Consider the following 15,372-nt stretch of genomic DNA (forward strand, 5'->3'; position numbering starts at 1 on the left):
GGGGAATGGTCAAAATCAAAAACATGCCCTTGCGGTCCTACGGGAAACACCCCTTTTGGTTGTAGTCTTATCTTCTCCCCCCCTTCCTCGATGGAGGGAAGAGGGGGCGCCTGATTCTGAGCCTGGTCATGAAAGCCTGCTGGTACTTGAGCCTGAGCGGGACCCCGTGGGACTCCTACCCACTCAAACCCGTCATCCTCAAGGACGGGTCGACCGTGACGGTTCTCAATGACGTCGTTGTGCCCGGCCGACCGTCCGCACACTGCTGCCAACATCTGCGGGAGCATCAGCAGGCACTGCACCTTCCAGTTGCCGTCTCGGACCCTCCATGTCGGGTTCTGCATAACTGCGATCGATTGTATCCCCCAAGAGATCGCCGCTGGCCTTTATGCAGTGATTGAAGTGGAACCAGGTCGCTGATCCTTTGACTTGGACTGCCGTTCCAGTCGATCGGATCACCTCGTACGGGCCCTCTCTCCGGGGTGATGACCACTTTCTCTTGTGGACCTTTACGAAGACCAAGTCCCCAGGGATCAGTCTCGGTTTGGTGGCTTCCTTCTCCGCCTCCTTCACCCCCTTTCTCTCCTTTCTCTGCTCCTGTCGAAACACAGCTTCATGTATTTTAGTCACTTGCTGAAGATATTTTTTCAGATCTTGCTCAAAAATATCTAATGCCGGGCCCCTAGCCAGGTGTCTAAATGGCGGTGCTGGCATGCTGCGGCCTGTAAGCATTTCATGCGGTGTTAGCTGTGTTTGGCGGTTTACGCTGCTTCTAATAGCCATCAGAGCAAGTGGCAAAGCATCAATCCAGTTAAGCTTAGTTTGCATACAGATTTTCAACAGTTTGTTTTTAATGACCAGATTGGCCCTTTCCACCTTCCCCTGCGACCCGGGACTATAGACACAGGAAAGGCGCTGTCTTATACCTAATTTCTGCATCAGCCCTTTAACCACCTTGTCGATGAACTCGCGGCCATTATCGCTTTGTAATATTGTGGGAATTCCAAATCTCGGAATGACCTCGCGACACAGGAACTTGATCACTGTGTCCGCGTTCTTGTGTTTAGATGGAATGGCCTCAATCCAGCGACTAAAGCAGTCCTCTACTACCAGGAGGTATCGTTTGCCCTGCACTGGCGTTATCATGTCTGTATAGTCCATAATCAGATGTCTGAATGGTCCCTCAGGGAGGGGTGTGTAAGCCGCCACTGTCTGTACTCCTTTGCGCACATTGCCCTGTAAGCATGTTAAACACCTGGCTAGTGTAACGTCAATTTGTGCCTGAAGCTTTGGGGACCAAAATCCCATTTTCGTGATTCGTTTCAGGGTCTCTGCTCTTCCACAGTGATCAACACCATGAGCCTCAGGTATCACTAAGGACAGAAGATCGATGGAGGCGACTATCAAACCGTTATGACTCCTCCACAGACCATCTGCCCCCCTTACAGCCCCCCTCTCCGTCCACGACTGTTTCTCGGCCTGCGTGGCTGAGTCCTGAAGATCACTCAAATTATCCTCAGTTACCTCAGTCGTCAGTTCGGCCGCAAACATCAGAACAGCCGTGGACGGCACCGCAGCCGCCGCCTTCGCGGCCTCGTCCGCCGCGTTGTTTCCCGTCGTCACAAAGGACAGGTCTTTTCTGTGTGCCTGGCACTTTACGATAGCAATGCTTTTGGGCAACTTTACAGCCTGAATAAGCGCCACAACCTGCTTGTGGTGAAGGATCGGTGAGCCGTCCGATTTCTTAAAGCCTCTTGCCTTCCAAATGGCCGCGAATAGGTGGCATACGCCATGCGCATACGCAGAGTCTGTAAAGATGTTAACCGTGCGATCTTTAGCTATTATGCATGCTTCTGTTAGTGCTATTAGTTCTGCAAGCTGGGCCGAACATGGTTGCATGCATTGTTCGGCCTTTCTTGTTAGTGTTTCTCCGTTAGGTTTGCACTGTACGACGGCGTATCCTGACCTTAAATTTTCCCCCTCCCGATAGCAGGACCCATCCACAAAAAGTGAGAGTTCTGCTATCGCGAGCGGGTCGACTCCCAAATCAGGACGGAGTTTCACGAAAGCCTGTACCTCCACCTCACACTCATGCGGTTGACCCTCGCTCGGGAGTGGTACCAGATCCGCCGGGTTACTGCCGTGGCATGTTTTTATCGTAACGTCCGAGTACTGCAGGAGCCTCATGTAAGCCTGTTGCCGTTGGCTGGTCAGAACAAATTTGCCTCTTTCAATCAAGTTTGCCAATTTGTGATGTGTCCAAATGCAAATGTCATATCCCATTGTCACGGCCGTTGCCTTCTCATACATCAAATGTGCTGCGGCCAGGGCCTGATAACAAGGTGGCAGACCCTGCTCCACCGGCGAAAGAGCTCTAGAGTAATATGCTATCGGTTGTTTTTTCCCACTCCCCCCCTGTGTTTGAGTCAGGACAGCTGTCGCATGCTGCGCTCTATGTGAGACGAATAGGTGGAAACACTTCTCATAATCCGGCAGCGCCAGGGCAGGGGCCTGTAACAACAGACGCTTAATGTTTATGAACGCGTCCTCCCCCTCCTCGGTCCATGTCAAGGGAGCGCGAAGCTTGTCTGTACCCGCCTCTTTTATCATCATCCTCAACGGCGCTGTCGCTATCGTATAGTCCTCCACCCACTCAGAGCTGTACCCAGTCATCCCTAAAAACGTCATCATCTGTCGGACCGTCAATGGCCTAGGTGCCTTGGATACAGCTTCGAGTTGCGTGGGTGAGATGTTTTTTATGCCCTTTTGAATGACGCGAGACAAGTACTCAACTTTTGGCTGGCAGTACTGCAGTTTTGAACGGGATGCCTTGTGGCCTCCCACGGCTAATCCACTCAAAACTTTGATCCGAGCAGATTAGAATGTCATCTGCATACAGTAAAACCGTGCTGAGTAGTGTGTCGCACACTCCTTGCAAGTCTTCCTTGAGCGCCTTCGAGAAGTAATGCGGCGAGTGCGCGAACCCTTGTGGCAACCGGGTGTAAGAGTATTGTTTCCCCCTGTGGGTAAAAGCAAACAGATACTGAGACTCTTTTTCCAATGGAACACTGAAGAATGCCTGCGTGAGATCAATGACCGTATAGTACTGCGAGCTACTCGGGATGTTTGTCAGGAGGGTGTGTGGATTAGCGACTTCCGCCTCTGGTCCAGACACCACGTCGTTCACCGCCCTCAAATCGTGTACCAGTCTGTACCTAGCCCTGTCCGCCTTTAGCACTGGGTGGATAGGTGTATTACATCTGGATTTGAAAGGGACGAGCACTCCCCCCTTTAACAGTCCCTCAATCTGATGTGATATAGCTTCCTCCGACTCTGGCTTCATTGTATACTGTCTGATAAAGGGTGGTCTACAACCCTTCTTTAACCTGACCTTCACTGGCTGTGCCGACAATATTAGACCCACATCTGTGTCGTGTTTTGACCACAACCGTTCCGGGGTGCGCGCCAACATGTCCTGTTCCAGCAAAGCATCCGCCTCTGGAATAACGCAAGGGTCTCCTGGTAATCTGATTACTTGCGGTTTTGCCAAAACTGAAAAGGAAATCATTATTTTTATGAAACTCCCATCTGCGCTGTTCCAAATTAGCGGAGATTCCGTGGAGACCCACCTTTGAGTCTCGGATTCCTGTATCATTGAACCTAGATGTTCGGATTCGTAACCAGGATTTATTCTCAGAGTGATGTGTGGGGCGGCGTCTCTTAGTCTATGTTGTTCCCGTAGATACTTACCCGTGTTAACCCTCAACGCCGCGCCCTGTCTCCCTACAATTATCGTAGATGAGTCAATCTGCACCTGCTCGGGCTGTCCCTGCAACCATGCCTTGTTCCTAACTAGGTCACTATTCGTCAAATATTGTAGTGTGCAATGTGCCTCCATGTTTGTTTGTCTAGACTGAGGCAGTTGGGTTTTCAGAAATGGCTCCCAGGGGTCACAGACCCTTTGCAGCTCTGCATCTATGTTGCCCAGCCAGAACACAGTGGCCTCTTTCTCCCCCGTCCCTTGTAGCATCATTTGGTACACGTCTTGTTCAATTTGAATCCCCTCAGGCGTACATAGGATTTTACAGCCTAGTTTACACATTGCATCTCGTCCCAAGAGATTGCGCGGGGTGCTGTCCGAAATTAATACAGGTATTGTTATGGTCTTGTTGTTATACGTCATAGAGATTGGATCTGATGTGGGTATTAATTGTGTTTTTCCCGAGAATCCGACCGTCCGAACATACTGTCCAGACTGGGGTAAGTGAGCGGCGTATTTTTGCTTTATGCAGGAAAAACCTGCTCCAGTGTCTGCCATCATCTCTGTTAATTTGCCCTCCACTAGGACCTGCAGAATAGGTTCTTGCTCAGCTCCCTTGGAAACCACAATCATTTGATTTCCCCCCGTCGCATTCTCTGGGCACCCCTAGTGATTACCCCCCTGGTTTCGGGGCCCTCCTGTCTCCCCCTGGTCGTGGGGCCCTTGTGACTCCCCCTGGCGCACGGGTCTTCCATACTCCGAGCCGGGACGGTATGGTTGCCTACATCTCATTTCCCTGTGTCCCTGCATGCCGCAGTTCCAACAGTGGAAACGGGGAAACTGTTGTTCGTTCCCCGGTCCCTGTGTAAACCGTGGGCCTGATTGCCCATTCCCTGCCTGCCGCCTGGACGCCTGGTTCTGTGAACTATAGCCATAGCTTCTCACTACCTGAGGTGCAGGCGGGGGTCCCTGGTCCTGCATGGGTGGAGAGGTAGCAGATGACACCATTACTGCCTGCAACCTCCTTTGGGGCTGCAGTTGTTGCTGAGTTAACTTCCTTGAGTCATTTCTATCCTGATCCCTGACTTTCTGCTCCTGAGCCCTTTGCTTCTCCACACTATGTGTTACATGTGCACAGAACAAAGGATAAGTCATGTCCATTAACCCCACCACGTCTTCCAGTCTATTCTTAACCACCTCTGGAAGCCCTCTCATCACACTTTCTCTAAACATCGCTCTCTGCAACGGGTCAATTTCTGGGTTGTGTCCTAGCTCACCTCTCCACTCCTTCAGTATTTTGTTCACATAGCACATGTTCACCGGCAATTGCGTGACATAAGGTGGGGATGTTGGTTTCCCTATATCCGTCTCTCTCTGATTTAGCGCTAAAGCTTCCTGCCTGTATGCTCTCCCCTTCTGGGCGTAGAGCTTCATTACCCCCAACTCTTCTGTCCTCTTTTTCAACCTCTTTTTGCTGCTGTCGCCTGGCTTGTGGTTACGAATCATTACATTCATCTCTTCGCATATGTCGAGATCAAAAGTACCTCCGGAAGGCCATTTTGTGTCCCCGGCCTTTGTACGCCTCTGCCAACGGACACCAACCTTGAGAATTAGGTTCTTTATGAGCGGGTTCCGGTCTAACAGTATGTACTCTGCTGTATGCATCGTTGTTTAGTGTGTATATGTGTTTATTGTGTTGTGTGTGTGTGTGTGTGGTTGTACTTCAGCTACTACTACTCTACAACTACCACTCCAGGACACAGTTAACCTAGATCTACAGCTACTACTACTCTACAACTACCACTCCAGGACACAGTTAACCTAGATCTACCACTACTCTACTACTACTCTACCCCAGGACACAGTTAACCTAGATCTACTACTACTCTACTCCAGGACACAGTTAACCTAGATCTACTACTACTCTACCCCAGGACACAGTTAACCTAGATCTACCACTACTCTACCCCAGGACACAGTTAACCTAGATCTACCACTACTCTACTCCAGGACACAGTTAACCTAGATCTACTACTACTCTACCCCAGGACACAGTTAACCTAGATCTACCACTACTCTACCCCAGGACACAGTTAACCTAGATCTACCAGGACACAGTTAACCTAGATCTACAACTACAACGCTACTACAACTCGGTGTGTGTGACTGTGTGTGTGTGTGTGTGTGTGTGTGTATGTCGGTGTGTGTGTCTGTGTGTGTGTGTGTGTGTATGTGTGTATGTCGGTGTGTGTGTGTGTTTGTGTGTGATTGTGTGTGTGTGTGTGTGTGACTGTGTGTGTGTGACTGTGTGTGTGTGCGTCACAACCCGCTGTCTACCGGGACACAGGAATGTGTGTGTGTTTGTGTGTGTGTCGGTGTGTGTGTGTCTGTGTGTGTGTGTGTGTGTGTGTGTCTTTGCTGTGTGTGTGTGTGTATGTGACTGTGTGTGTGTGTGTGTGTGTGTGACTGTGTGTGTGCGTACTGTGTGTGTGTGCGTCACAACCCGCTGTCTACCGGGACACAGGAATGTGTGTGTGCGTGTGTGTGTCGGTGTGTGTGTGTCTGTGTGTGGTGACTGTGTGTGTGTGTGTCTGTGTGTGTGTCGGTGTGTGTGTGTGTTTGTGTGTGATTGTGTGTGTGTGTGTGTGTGTGACTGTGTGTGTCTTTGTGTGACTGTGTGTGTGTGTGTCTGTGTGTGTGTCGGTGTGTGTGTGTGTTTGTGTGTGATTGTGTGTGTGTGTGTGTGTGACTGTGTGTCTTTGTGTGACTGTGTGTGTGTGTGTGTGTGACTGTGTGTGTGTGCGTCACAACCCGCTGTCTACCGGAACACAGGAATGTGTGTGTGCGTGTGTGTGTCGGTGTGTGTGTGTCTGTGTGTGTGTGTGTGTGTGTGTGTCTGTGTGTGTGTGTGTGTGACTGTGTGTGTGTGTGTGTGTCTGTGTGTAGTGACTGTGTGTGTGTGTGTCTGTGTGTGTGTCGGTGTACTGTGTGTGTGTGTGTGTCTGTGTGTAGTGACTGTGTGTGTGTGTGTGTGTCGGTGTGTGTGTGTGATTGTGTGTGTGTGTGTGTGTGACTGTGTGTGTCTTTGTGTGACTGTGTGTGTGTGTGTCTGTGTGTGTGTCGGTGTGTGTGTGTGTTTGTGTGTGATTGTGTGTGTGTGTGTGTGACTGTGTGTGTCTTTGTGTGACTGTGTGTGTGTGTGTGTGTGTGTGTGTGTGTCTGTGTGTGGTGACTGTGTGTGTGTGTGTGTCTGTGTGTGTGTGTGTGTGTGTGTGTGTGTGTGTGTGTGTGTGTCTGTGTGTGTGTGTGTGTGTGTGTGTGACTGTGTGTGTGTGCGTGTGTGTGACTGTGTGTGTGTGTGTGTGTGTGGTTGTGTGTGTGTGTGTGTGTGTGACTGTGTGTGTGTGTGTGTGTGTATGTATGTATGTCTACCACCAGGGGTCAGCAAACCCAAGAGAGAAAGAGATGTGATGAGTCTGTATGCTACACCTTGGCCCACCAACAGGGGTCAGCAAACCCAGGAGAGAGAGAGAGAGAGAGAGAGAGAGAGAGAGAGAGAGAGAGAGAGAGAGAGCTATCTCTCTTGGCTCAACGCCCAGATTTGCTGCTGGCTCTACGCCCAGAATGAGTTATCTTCTACAGGTGTACGAAAGAAGAGAGAGAGAGAGAGAGAGAGAGAGAGAGAGAGAGAGAGAGAGAGAGAGAGAGAGAGAGAGAGAGAGAGAGAGAGCTATCTCTCTTGGCTCAACGCCCAGATTTGCTGCTGGCTCTACGCCCAGAATAAGTTATCTTCTACAGATGTACGAAAGAAAGAGAGAGAGAGAGAGAGAGAGAGAGAGAGAGAGAGCGAGAGAGAGAGAGAGAGAGAGAGAGAGCTATCTCTCTTGGCTCAACGCCCAGAATGAGTTATCTTCACCGGTTTTTGTTTTGAAAATTTGAGAGTCTTATCTACAGAGGACAGAAGGCAGGGAGAAGCTTGAACAGATGGAGAAAAATTTGACCAGAGGTCGAAAACATGCAATTAAAATTGATTAGTGGCGCACTTATAGCTTGTTAAAAGAGGAATCGCCCCAGTGTAAACACCTCACCAGTCGTGTTCGTTTTAGCCGTCCATCCAGACCTCGTCAACACAGTCAGCTCAACTTTTTCCTCCCGCAGAAACTCTGACGGATATTTATAATAACAAGCCCAACGCTTACCTTTTTTGTCGACAACCGGCAGAATTTCTACGGGAGAGGTCCGGAGCTGGCCGTGTGAGGGGGCCCGGCAGGGCGGTCTACAGGTCAAGGGTCACCAAATGTTGTGGCTGATGGTTGTTTAACACAGCAGGAGACGATATTTCCAATTGTAACAAGTAGGTAATTTATTTAGGAAAAGAAGTTCTTAACAGCAAAAGCTATGGATCGAGCAGAGGATCACCACAGCTTGAACAAAAAACACTCTAACTCCCAATCCCTCTGCTTGTCCCCTAAATCCCCTCTCAGTCCTGCCCCCCCATGACAGATATGATGACGTATCATATCATGTCAGATCTGACATGACGTACATTAAGATGATACGTAGATTTAACATCGGAGAGAGATAAAAACATTTAAGAACATGAAGAGAGATAAAGACTTTAAGAAGAACATAGATTTAGATAAAAACATTAAGAACATCGAAGAGAGATAAACAAGATATGATGTACACACACGATATGATGTAACATTGAAGAGAGAGTGAGATGTGTGTGTGTGTGTGTGTGTGTATGTGTGTGTGTGTCTGTGTGTGTGTGCGTCTGTGTACAGACGTGTATGTATGAAAGAGAGAAAAGAACAAGATATGAAAGCGATACGATGTACGAGATTACAAGCACACAACGTGCCGTACTGAAATGTCCATCTGTCCAAGTTGTTTTAAGAACGTCAGCCAGACCGTCTTTCAGCACTGCTAGTTGACCTATATTAAACTAGTCCACCCCATACACATTTTCCACAACACTGTTCTAAGTCTCCTAACCAGTCTGTTCTAAGTCTCCTAACCAGTCTGTTCTAAGTCTCCTAACCTAGTCTGTTCTAAGTCTCCTAACTAGTCTGTTCTAAGTCTGTTCTAAGTCTCCTAACCTAGTCTGTTCTAAGTCTGTTCTAAGTCTCCTAACCTAGTCTGTTCTAAGTCTCCTAACCTAGTCTGTTCTAAGTCTCCTAACCTAGTCTGTTCTAAGTCTCCTAACCAGTCTGTTCTAAGTCTCCTAACCAGTCTGTTCTAAGTCTGTTCTAAGTCTCCTAACCAGTCTGTTCTAAGTCTCCTAACCAGTCTGTTCTAAGTCTCCTAACCAGTCTGTTCTAAGTCTCCTAACCAGTCTGTTCTAAGTCTCCTAACCAGTCTGTTCTAAGTCTCCTAACCAGTCTGTTCTAAGTCTCCTAACCAGTCTGTTCTAAGTCTCCTAACCAGTCTGTTCTAAGTCTCCTAACCTAGTCTGTTCTAAGTCTCCTAACCAGTCTGTTCTAAGTCTCCTAACCTAGTCTGTTCTAAGTCTCCTAACCTAGTCTGTTCTAAGTCTCCTAACCAGTCTGTTCTAAGTCTCCTAACCTAGTCTGTTCTAAGTCTCCTAACCAGTCTGTTCTAAGTCTCCTAACCTAGTCTGTTCTAAGTCTCCTAACCAGTCTGTTCTAAGTCTCCTAACCAGTCTGTTCTAAGGTATAAGGCCTGTTCTAAGGTATAAGGCATGTTCTAAGGTACAAGGCCTGTTCTAAGGTATAAGGCCTGTTCTAAGGTATAAGGCCTGTTCTATGGTATAAGACCTGTTCTATGGTATAAGACCTGTTCTAAGGTATAAGACCTGTTCTAAGGTGCAAGGCCTGTTAAGATTTAAGATTTGTTTATTAAGGACAATGCAAATTAATGAACATCATTTACATGAGTGTATGCATAACATCACAGCATGATAAGGACGTAAATATGCCGGGAATAGCACAGGGCTAATTTCCACCCGTAGTCCTAACATAAAACAAACACAAAACGGACCATACAACGTTCATTCATAAAAACTGACATCACTGACATGACTACACTAACATGACATTCAGTCAGTACAACATCACTAACAGCCCTAATGAGTGCATATTTGGCTGTCTAACAGCCATTTCCTGAGTTGGCCCCTAAAGGTGCACAGGGTGGTACATTCCCTTAAGGGGGCCGGAAGGCTGTTCCAATGTTCCACTTCCCTTTATCGATAGAACATTTTTGCTGAAGGCGGTCTTTCTAAAATGGACCTCACAATCCCCTCTGGTGTTTGACCTAGTGGCTAATCCAGTGTTCCTTTTCTCGTGGATAAACTCCTTGAGAGGGGGAGGGGCTAATCTGTGCAGGCATTTATATACAAAGCAGGAACTTTTATAACGTCTGAGGTTTTCAAAATTTAAAATTTGATGCTTATCCAGGAGTACTGTTTCCTGTCATATACCTTCAATGCTCTGTTGTAAAGTTGTTCTATGGGTTTCATGGCTGTGGCCCCAGTAAATTACCAGTTTAGAAGGTAATATTCAATGTGGGAGAAGACCATACAGTGTAGGTATGTCTTTGCGGCTTCAAGTGTTAGGGAGGGCCGTATTTGTTTGAAGTTGGAAATGTTGAAGTTGATGGTGTTCCTCACTTTCTTTGTGTTTCTTAAAGGTCAGGTTTGAGTCCAAGATGACCCCAAGGAATTTGAAGTGGGAAACAAGTTCTAGTTCTTCCTTCCTTCCTTCCTTCCTTCCTCAGGAACACATTGGACTGCTTGATGGTTTCTGGACGCTTGCTAAAGAACATGCACACAATCTTTTTTGCATTAAGTAGGAGACAGGTGCTGTTTAGCCAGCATTGTACCTTGTCTAGTGCGCATGTGAGCCTAGATGTAATCAACTCTATGTCCTTGCCCTGTGTGTAGATGACTGCGTCATTGGCATACATCTGTACATTGAGTTCGGGACACACATTTGGCAGGTCATTGATATACAGGGAGAATAGCAGGGGACCAATGATTGATCCCTGAGGGACACCTACAGGGTTGTCTAGATATGGGGACTTGGCGCCATTGACCGTGACACATTGTTTTCGGTTTGATAAGTAGGATCTAAACCATTTTATTGTAGCAGCTGAGAAATTGAAGTCAGTTAGTTTGGTTGTTCTAAGGTACAAGGCCTGTTCTAAGGTACAAGGCCTGTTCTAAGGTATAAGGCCTGTTCTAAGGTACAAGGCCTGTTCTAAGGTATAAGGCCTGTTCTAAGGTATAAGGCCTGTTCTAAGGTACAAGGCCTGTTCCTCCTCCAGACTCTTGACAGCATTTATCTCGCTCTGTAAAGCCCCACTGTTTCCATATTATGGTGGAAATAATGTGGACTATGTTTACTTGAGTGTTTATGAAGTGCTGTCTGCTAAACGTCCCCTCTGTTTGCCTCTGAGTGAGCTGAGTCATTCTGGTCTAACCATGGAACCGTCTGTGTACTTTCTCTGTTAGGGGGCGGGGCTTCTCGGTGAGGTCCCTCCTACTGGCTGCTGCCTGCATCGCTGTCGTTGTGATCTGGGGCGTCTACAGGAACGAGGACAGGTACATCCATCTGTCTGTCATCCATCCATCTATCTTGCTCTCTCTCTGTTTGTCTCTCTCTCTCTCTCTCTCTCTCTCTCTCTCTCTCTCTCTCTCTCTCTCTCTCTCTCTCTCTCTCTCTCACACACACACTCTGTCTCTCTCAGTTTGTCTCTCAGCTTGTCTCGGTCTCTCTCACTCTGTTTGTCTCTCTCTGTCTCTCTGTCTGTCTCTCTCTCTCTCGTAGTGTCAAATTTCCCTCGGGATGATTAATAATATTTATATTCTATTCTCTCTCTCTCTCTCTCTCTCTCTCTCTCTCTCTCTCTCTCTCTCTCTCTCTCTCTCTCTCTCTCTCTCTCTCTCTCACCCACCCACACTCTTCTTGAAGAGCAGGAAGTGGTTCTTGGTAAAGTAGTTTTAACCGCGACAGCGTCACCAACAGGGCTGATCTGTTAGGCATTATAATTATATAACATGACTGGCTGACTCATCCACTACAGCTGAAGAGAACATAGCTTGTAGTCTTAAGATCCATACAACTGCAAAGGTCAACAGGACGTGTGATGACCCCTACAGGCCTGCAGGGGTCATCAGTGCAGCAGATCTGTATAGCCCCTGATGTAAACATAGGCATAAACATAGTGTTTAAAAGGGAACAATTGTTATTCCTGTCACGTTGTCCTCTGCTCTGGACCCAGATTCTCTGAATTAACATGTACAGATGTTTTATAGTTGTCTACCAGAAACATACAATACATTTTCTCCCATTCATAAAATGGAATGAACACTATTATCAGAACTGGGGTTGGGAAGCGGTTTAAGGTTTTTTATAAGTCTTAAATTAAAAAGTGGGATGATGTGCTGTATGAAAAGAGGCTTGTTTCACATCCTCCACAAACCACATGCTCTGTACACTGTCAATAACTAAACTACTCACTACAGAATCATCATATAGTGTAGAATAACACTATATCAAGAACTAGACTAAACTACTCACTACAGCTACAGAATCATCATAGTGTAGAATAACACTATCAAGAACTAGACTAAACTACTCACTACAGAATCATAGTGTAGAATAACACTATATCAAGAACTAGACTAAACTACTCTCTACAGAATCATCATAGTGTAGAATAATACTATATCAAGAACTAGATTAAACTACTCACTACAGAATCATCAGTGTAGAATAACACTATATCAAGAACTAGACTAAACTACTCACTACAGAATCATCAGTGTAGAATAACACTATATCAAGAACTAGACTAAACTACTCACTACAGAATCATCATAGTGTAGAATAACACTATATCAAGAACTAAAATGGCTTCGATCAACAACAAATACAACATTTGTATACGGTGTCTCAGGCATACTGTAGTCGACATGTGTCAACAAATGTACATGCCTGTTTGAATTTATGTTGTGCCGTTGTTACTGTAAAAATTTAATGATTGTGAAATGATTATTGTTTAATGAGACGAGCTGTATGTGTATGTCACTGGAATTTCCCTGTGAGGGATCAATCAAATAAATCCTTATCCTTTCCTTATCCTTATTTTAAATAGGTTTCATTGTTTGTGTCTGATTGGCAGGTGGATATGGTTTCATTGTTTGTGTCTGATTGGCAGGTGGATATGGTTTCATTGTTTGTGTCTGATTGGCAGGTGGATATGGTTTCATTGTTTGTGTCTGATTGCCAGGTGGATATGGATTCTCCAGGACCTCTTAGGCGTCGCCTTCTGTCTCGTCATCATGAAGTATATCATACTGTCCAACTTCAAGGTACCTCCACCATTTACAAAGTGTGTCCAGTTGTGATCGGAGGATCCAGAAAAGAAGGCAGGGTTTGAGATGGGTCAATATTGGCTTATACCGAACACCCACCCCAGTGCCTCGCCAGACTTTATGATTTCAGTCACTCTGACCCGACATCTTTATTATTTTCAGTGACTCTGACCTCTAATAATAAATAATAATAAACTGTATTTGTATAGCACCTTTCGTACAATAATTGCAGCTCAAAGTGCTTGACAACAGAAAAAAGACGGGCACAAAATGAGCACATAAAGTGCAGACATTGGTTAGTCTTGCCTGAATTCCTTTACAGGACAGTTTCTGAATGTCTTTACAGAAACAGCAGAGCAGCTCCTTCTCACTTTGAGTTTCTTTACAAAGGTCCGTTCTAAATTTACTTTATAGAACAATTCGTACAACAGGCAGCTCTCTCTCACTTTGAGTTTCTTTACAAAGGTCCGTTCTAAATGTACTTTAGAACAATTCGTACAACAGGCAGCTCCTTCTCACGTTGAGTTTCTTTACAAAGGTCCGTTCTAAATGTACTACATTTATTTATGATTTTCAGCCCATAGATATAAACAGTAGATGCAACTTGTCATCAATCAATTAACATTCTGGAATAGCTTGGTTGAGGTTAATGTAAACAATATGGCTGATGGTTGACAGTGACATCATGTAGTAACACTGACATGGTCCTCTATGATGTTTTTAGATGTTCCAAAGCTTTCACACAGTCCTTTTTGTCAATGCTTTCACATGTTACTCAGTAGATTTCAGTAGTACACATCTTTGTGTATATATATACTACATACATATTTCTGTACATGTGTACTGTATATCTCTGCCACTGTGTAGTGATGATGATGACATTCTCCCTTACCTGATCTTCGCTGGAATGTATGACCACTGAAATTACTCATCTCTCTCTCTCTCTCTCTCTCTCTCTCTCTCTCTCTCTCTCTCTCTCTCTCTCTCTCTCTCTCTCTCTCTCTCTCTCTCTCTCTCTGACAGATCTGTGTGATTCTGCTGAGCCTCCTGCTTCTGTACGATGTGTTCTTCGTCTTCATCACTCCATTCTTTACAAAGGTACAAATGGTTAATAAATGAAAGAATTAGGACTAATGTTGTTTTCAGGACCCCCTCAACCCCACCTCCGTCTCTACCAGGGTTCCCTCCAGGACATATTGGCGCTGGTCCAGGTGTCCAGGAACATTTCAATGTCCCAGACCAATGGGATAAATTCTGGTCAAATAGTATCTGTGTTTATTGATCTCATTGCAATAACGTTATACCTGATGTTTAATGCTCATTGTCAATCAAATCAGGCACAGTTATCTTTGTAATAATTAACGTTACTGTCACTCTGTCTTCGCTCTGGTCTCCTCTCCCTCTGGTCTCTCCCTCTGGTCTCTCCCTCTGGTCTCTCCCTCTGGTCTCTCCCTCTGGTCTCTCCCTCTGGTCTCTCCCTCTGGTCTCCCCCCCCCCTTCTGGTCTCCCCTCCTCCCTCTGGTCTCTCCCCCCCCCTTCTGGTCTCCCCTCCTCCCTCTGGTCTCTCCCCTCCCTCTGGTCTCTCCCTCTGGTCTCTCCATCTGGTCTCTCCCTCTGGTCTCTCCCTCTGGTCTCTCCCTCTGGTCTCTCCCTCTGGTCTCTCCATCTGGTCTCTCCCTCTGGTCTCCCCTCCTCCCTCTGGTCTCTCCCTCTGGTCTCTCCCTCTGGTCTCTCCATCTGGTCTCTCCCTCTGGTCTCTCCCTCTGGTTTCTCCCTCTGGTCTCCCCTCCCTCTGGTCTCTCCCTCTGGTCTCTCCCCCTCCCTCTGGTCTCTCCCTCTGGTCTCTCCCTCTGGTCTCCCCTCCCTCTGGTCTCTCCCTCTGGTCTCTCCCCCCCTTCTGCTCTCCCCTCCCTCTGGTCTCTCCCTCTGGTCTCTCCCTCTGGTCTCTCCCTCTGGTCTCTCCCTCTGGTCTCCCCTCCCTCTGGTCTCTCCCTCTGGTCTCTCCCTCTGGTCTCTCCCTCTGGTCCCCCCTCCCTCTGGTCTCTCCCTCTGGTCTCTCCCTCTGGTCTCTCCATCTGGTCTCTCCCTCTGGTCTCTCCCCTCCCTCTGGTCTCTCCCTCTGGTCTCCCCTCCCTCAACAGAACAAAGTGAGCATCATGGAGCAGGCGGCCTTGGGTCCTCATGCGTCGGGAGAGAAGGTAAGTTCACTGCCTGTTTTAAAAGCTTGTGTTATTGTTGAAGTGGACTCGCTTCATTAACAAGCCCTTGTCTG

General features: G+C 47.0%; 1 protein-coding gene across 1 annotated transcript in view; it reads left to right on the forward strand.

Moving 5' to 3' along the window:
* LOC311247274 (signal peptide peptidase-like 2A) overlaps positions 1 to 15,372 on the forward strand; it is a 74,579-nt gene that overhangs the window by 41,179 nt on the left and 18,028 nt on the right. Inside the window, exons 8-12 of the mRNA XM_084337634.1 lie at positions 9,426 to 9,436; positions 11,235 to 11,324; positions 13,016 to 13,097; positions 14,124 to 14,198; positions 15,242 to 15,298. Of these exons, the coding sequence (XP_084193760.1) occupies positions 9,426 to 9,436; positions 11,235 to 11,324; positions 13,016 to 13,097; positions 14,124 to 14,198; positions 15,242 to 15,298 (315 nt within the window). The remainder of the gene's footprint in view (positions 1 to 9,425; positions 9,437 to 11,234; positions 11,325 to 13,015; positions 13,098 to 14,123; positions 14,199 to 15,241; positions 15,299 to 15,372) is intronic.

The sequence above is a fragment of the Notolepis coatsorum genome (genome assembly GCF_963971535.1).
Source record: "Notolepis coatsorum genome assembly, chromosome: 20".
Lineage (NCBI taxonomy): Eukaryota > Metazoa > Chordata > Actinopteri > Aulopiformes > Paralepididae > Notolepis > Notolepis coatsorum.